The 5,896-nt window shown below is 31.2% G+C and overlaps 1 protein-coding gene across 1 annotated transcript in view; it reads right to left on the reverse strand.

Moving 5' to 3' along the window:
• LOC111368022 (cyclic nucleotide-gated ion channel 17-like) overlaps nucleotides 1-3,627 on the reverse strand; it is a 9,704-nt gene extending 6,077 nt beyond the window's left edge. The window contains exons 1-3 of the mRNA XM_022989187.1: nucleotides 3,420-3,627; nucleotides 2,430-2,985; nucleotides 134-355 (exon numbers count right to left, since the gene is read on the reverse strand). Of these exons, the coding sequence (XP_022844955.1) occupies nucleotides 134-355; nucleotides 2,430-2,985; nucleotides 3,420-3,448 (807 nt within the window). The 5' untranslated portion in view covers nucleotides 3,449-3,627. The remainder of the gene's footprint in view (nucleotides 1-133; nucleotides 356-2,429; nucleotides 2,986-3,419) is intronic.
• Between the last annotated feature and the right edge of the window lie 2,269 nt (nucleotides 3,628-5,896).

Below are 5,896 nucleotides of genomic sequence, written 5' to 3' on the forward strand. Positions count from 1 at the left end.
GGGGGGGGGATAATTCATCTTAGCCGCATCCCAAATTTATTGGAACGCTTGTTGTTTTTTACAAATGTCACAATATTGTAACCAAATTGACATGCTCTAGACCTAGAAATGAATCCACAGCAGAGTGACTTACATGACTAGCCAACATGTACAGCAGCAAATTATAAACAGCCCCAGCCCAAGCAGTTTTGGTGACAACTCCAGTTGCTTTAATAATTTCTGAACTTAATGGGAAAATGAGATATAACCTGGGAACATATTGTAGTAGGACAATCAGCGCAAGGGCATTGTTATTATGATTAGCTCGTCGACTGTGATGACTTCTCGATGCTGGTATAATAAACCAGATGACAATCTGCAGAATATGTAGTCAATACACAAAATTTATAAAAATAAAAACCATAATAACACATATCAAAAGCATAACTAAAATAAGACGTCCACTTTCAGGTTCAGGAAAAAAAAAATGATTAGCATTAAAAGTCATGGATATTATTTACTTTTGATGTTGAACAAGTATAGATATCAACAGATTGATCAGGTCTACAGTGTGTCTAAATGCCAAACAAACATTAAAATCTCAGGAGATTGTTTGCTTCTCTTATTAGACTGTTCCGGAAATTAGCATGAGATTTTCATTGAGATTTCTCAGAGCACATTGAGTGCGGTTTGTTATCTTTAGCTACTTAATGGCTTTCAAGTAAGACCACCTTTGTTAGTTTCAATCTGAATGAAGGAATGAGACAACAAAAATAAAATTAGGCAGATAAGCAATTAAGCATGCAGTACAACCGCTAACAGAAAGAACTTTAAATAGGAACTCTCCTCCCTCGATGAGGAAGAACCTTATATTGAAGGAGAAGTTAGCTAACAGAGTCTGATGTAACACATGGCATCAAATACTGAAGAAAAAGGTCACCAGTGAATTGAGCCATCCATGGGATGAAGCAAAAGCTGGTAAGCAGTGAAATTACTCAGAAAGCATCAGACCGCAGAGATACCTATATTTATTGAACTAATGAACTTGATAAAATGAGCCCACAAAACATCAAGACGAATCTGAAGGTTGTGTTGCATATATCAGTAATATGGCACACCAAAACTCAACAAAATATTAAAGCTAGAAGGGGCATAAAATTTGTGTAGAAAAAGAATTCTCATACTCCACTTAGATACCAACAATATAATCAGCCTAAAGAACCACAGTTTAAGTACAAATGAAGATCATAAAATAAGTCGACTCTTTCCTTGAATATCTCCTCAGAGTTACATTCTTGCAAGAGTCAGCATTTCCAAGATCAAGTAATGAAGAAGATCATCTATATGAACAATCAATAGCTCAAATACTCAGCTCTAAGCAAGCGATCCATTCTTCCAAAGAACTATTGTGCACTGAATTGGGTATAAGGCCATGTCCTGCGAGGACCTAAACAGGCTACAGTATCTTACATAATCTCTGTAAAACAAGTCAGGAGAGAGGGCCCAGACCAATTCTAATATGGTATGTTGTAACAGCTGAGGATCTAGTTCTTTTAGATCCTCCACTACAATTGGCAATATAGTGGAGCAAAATGATTAATGTAGCTGACCTCCTCTTGTCTTTATATTAAAACAAGATTTATTGTAGCTTCATTTGTTGAAGATGAGATTTAAATGAATACCCCTTTAATAGCTTATATTTTTATATGAACATGGTTAACGTAATATCAGAACTACACAAAAGACTTGAGCGGAAGCCTCATTGCCAGATATTTATTTAAATTGAGCACATGCAAATCTTTAATAAAAAATCAAATCTTCTGCACGTAAGGGGGCATATCAAAGACAAGATTTAAGCAAATATACATGGCGCCTCTCTAATAGCTTAAGATTTTAAATGAGATAGTTTACACTCTTCAAACTCGTCTTTCTTTCATATCAACACAAACTTGGAAGCCTACAACCTTGATGTATTATTGGCACTTCAAGGGCCACAAAGCTGTCTTTAGAAACTTCTTACTGTTATCTACACGCAACATAGTTATATGCAGAAAATCAAAATCTGATTTTCATGTAAACTAAAAATCATTCATTTAATATTTTTCTTATTTGTTTAAGATACAATCTGCAGCCATGAAACTTTTGACAAGGAACCTCAGGGGTTAGAATAGCAATACACTAGCCGATAGGAGATAAATTGCCCATACATGAGCTGTGATGTTAAATTAGCAATATAGTAGAAACAACACATAAATTATTTTATTCCTTCAGAATGAAAGAGACACATGCATGGTAATGGGATCTGTAAAGCAAAGCTGGCTATTCTTACACTAAATTATTTTCAATTATTAAAACAACAAAAATTATCAGAAAAATGCTCATAAGGCATGAAACACATAATTAGGTAGAGTTCTAGAATCCTAAAAGAGATCAACTGCAGCAGTAAGTACCTGAGGCAGAGGCAGTGTGGCAATAAGATCAATGAAGAAATCAGATCTTATATATCTCCCGGCAATCTTCTTAGGATTCCTGACAAGCTCACCCCTTCCAAACACCCGTGAACTGGGTGCAACATAAGCTGTCCTGAACTTAATCACCACATGTAACAGATAGAAAAGATCGGCAATTGTACGGAGAAACGTCACAACAATCCGTAAACTCACATCTGATTTCACGCACCAAGAATCCTTAACCCCTCCTATACTAGGCAAGTAAAAATACAATGGATCGACAAAGAGCGCCACCAAGCAAGAAACAATGAAAACCTTGTTCCATTTCAGCACAATTTCACTACCTGGATCAAGTATTCGCGTGCGCCATGTCTCATGGTCCTCAGGGTGGACCTTGGATCTCCCAAACTTAAGGGAATCAGTAATTTTACATTTCCTACGAGTATTCAACATGGATGGAAGCTGGTACCCTGAAGATGATTTCTCTAGAGAAGAAGAGCCATCTTTTTCTCCCCATAACATAAAACCCTTCTGCTGTTTTTCTTCAGAATAAAACCTAAGCAATTAATAAGCCCCAAAACAGCAGATATTAGAAACCTCCTTGTTAAATCGCCCCCAAAAACCCGACAAAAAAAACCCCAGAAATGGAATTTCAGATCTACAAAGTTGCAATTTCAGTGTGTTCACTGGACTGGAATCTCAAGTTTAAGATTTTGAGGTCATAAAGTGAAATTTCGCAAGGTTCAGTATTTTCCTTATGCTTTTACTACATTTTTTTCCGATAAACAATAAAATTGAACTTATAGAAGCGAAAGATTATTCCCTTCTAAGATACAATATACCAATATCCGCTTTTTTAGTTTTAAAATGAGATCTTTCTAACAATATACATTCTTTTTTCACTACTTTTCTTTCTTTCTACTAATGCCACTTCTTAAAATGATTAAAAATAGAAAGTAAAGAACCCGAAAAAAAAGAAAAAAGACATACCTCACAAGCTTCTCTTTCTTCAGCTCCATTACTGGATGGCTGGTTACTGAAACCCTCCCTCTTTCTCCGAGTCTTGTAATGGAATTGATATGAAAAATCCAGATTGCCCCTTTAATCAGATATTAAAGAAATATAAAAACATTCTTCACTGTGTTAGTAAAAAAAAAGAAAGAAAAGAAAAAAACATTCTTCACTGTGTTAGAGAAGAAAAAGAAGCAGCAGCAGCTTTATGGGTGTACTCAGAATTGAAGAAAAATAATAAATAATAAATATAATAATAATAAATAAATAAATAAATAATATATCATTAGGAAAACGTGGGGGGAAATACATCCAAACAGCCTAAATAAAAGGAAGGTTTTTTGAAAATAGACTAAGAAATGAAAACATTTGAAAAATAGTTTTCAAATAACCATACTTCCAAAAATACCCCTTATAGAAAAATTGCAACCAAAGCCACTACAATGTATAAAAGCCTTCAAATAGGTCCTCAAGAAAATATAGACAAAAAATCTTTAATTAATTTAAATTCAAATATTATAGAAAATTTTATTGATCTAAGAAATGCTACAGAAAATGAATTAAAATATTTAGAAGAAGAACTGAAATGATTCTTTACAGAATATTTAGATCCAAAATTAAAAAATAAAAACGTTTCAATAGATAATAATACAATCAAAATAGAAAATGAGATATATAAACTAATTCTTAATCTGAAAAGAAGAATTAAAGAATTAAATAAAATCATTAAAGAAAAAGTATTAATAAAAAATAGTGAATTTTATAAATTTTATTGTGACATTTTAGATACTTATAAAGATTTTAATTGGCTTAAAAATCTTAACCCCTCCGCTGCACACTCCGACGAAATGGTATGAAAGTCAGATTACGAACCAAAAATTATGATGAATATAATAAATGAAGAAAATATAATTGAAGAATTTTTGAAAAAAGTTGAAAAACATAAAAAATCTAGTTATCCTTATTTGCCTAAAAATACCACAAATGAAAATTTTGGAGATATACATAAAAGATTAGAAAATCTAGAACATAATCTACAAGTAGGAAACGTTCTTTTAGATAAAAGTCTTAAGGGAAAAGATAGGATCATAATTAATCCACCTCAAGAATTTAGGATAACACAAAAAGAAAATAAAGGGAAAAAACATGAAGAAAGACAATATATGATAACAGATGTAGAAGAAATAGAACAAAAATTCTTAGAATCTACCGGAGAAGAGTATGAAGAATATAAAAAACAGTTAGAAGAATTAACTGAAAAAATGAAAAATATAAAGATGAATACTAATCCATCTTCAAGTCAGAATATAAAAGTAGAATTTAGTAGTGATGAAGAACAAGATTATCCTTATGGTACTACAATACCACTTAAGGATGGTATTAACCAATATAGAAAAACACAAAAAAGATACACTGAAAATATAAGAAAACAATCCATAAAAGAAATAAATCCAATGAAATCTTATAATGAACCAATTCACACGACAGGAGTATGGTTAGACTTAGACTGTGTAGATAAAAATAAAGTTATAGAAACATGGATGAAAAGTACAGATCTAGCAATACAATTTAATAAATGGGAAACATATACAGCATTTGGATTTATAAAACATACATTCAGATGAATTGTTTCTGAATGGTGAAGAAAATTACCAGAAACTATTAAAGGAATGATAAAATATGGAGCAAATAGAACTGAGGTATTAGATAATAGAAATACTTTAAATGAACAAAATATACAGGAGATATTAAAAAGATTTGAAAAAATTTTAAGAACAGAATTCTTAGGAGATAGGTATACTTCTAATGAAAAAGAAAGAAAACGGGATGAATATAATCAAGGAATGATAGCAATAGAAAATCTAAAGATATATGATATGTGTGAACTAGAAAGATATACTTGTAAATTTGAAGAATTATACTATATACTTAATCAAGGAGATTATCAAGAAAATAAACCTATATTAAGATCTTACTTTACAAAGTTACCATTCCCATGGGGAATTAAGCTATTAAAAGAATATGAGAAATTACTACCTCTAGGAGAAGAAGAAGGTGTTAAAATAGATAGTCTTGAAAGTAGAATTGAATTTACAAGAAAAATGATAGGTATGTAGTGCAGAGAAGCACTAGAAAATAAGAAGATTTATAAAATAAGAAAGAATTCATTATGTTGTTATAAAGGATAATGGCCAAATTGAACAATTTGGATGCCATAGGAAGAAATATAAATCATATAAGAAATACAAAAGAAAATTCAAAAATTATAAAATATTCAATAAAAGGAATTTTAAACCACATAAAAAATATTTCAAAAAAATAAATTGGAATAAGAAATTTAAACCAAGAAACATTAAAAAATGTAGATGTTTTATTTGTAATGAAGAATGACACATTGCCCCTTAATGTCCTAAAAAGAAAGATAGACAAAATATAAAAACTCTTAGGATTTATGA

Source organism: Olea europaea, chromosome 2 (assembly GCF_002742605.1).
Source record: "Olea europaea var. sylvestris chromosome 2, O_europaea_v1, whole genome shotgun sequence".
NCBI classification, from domain to species: Eukaryota; Viridiplantae; Streptophyta; class Magnoliopsida; order Lamiales; family Oleaceae; genus Olea; species Olea europaea.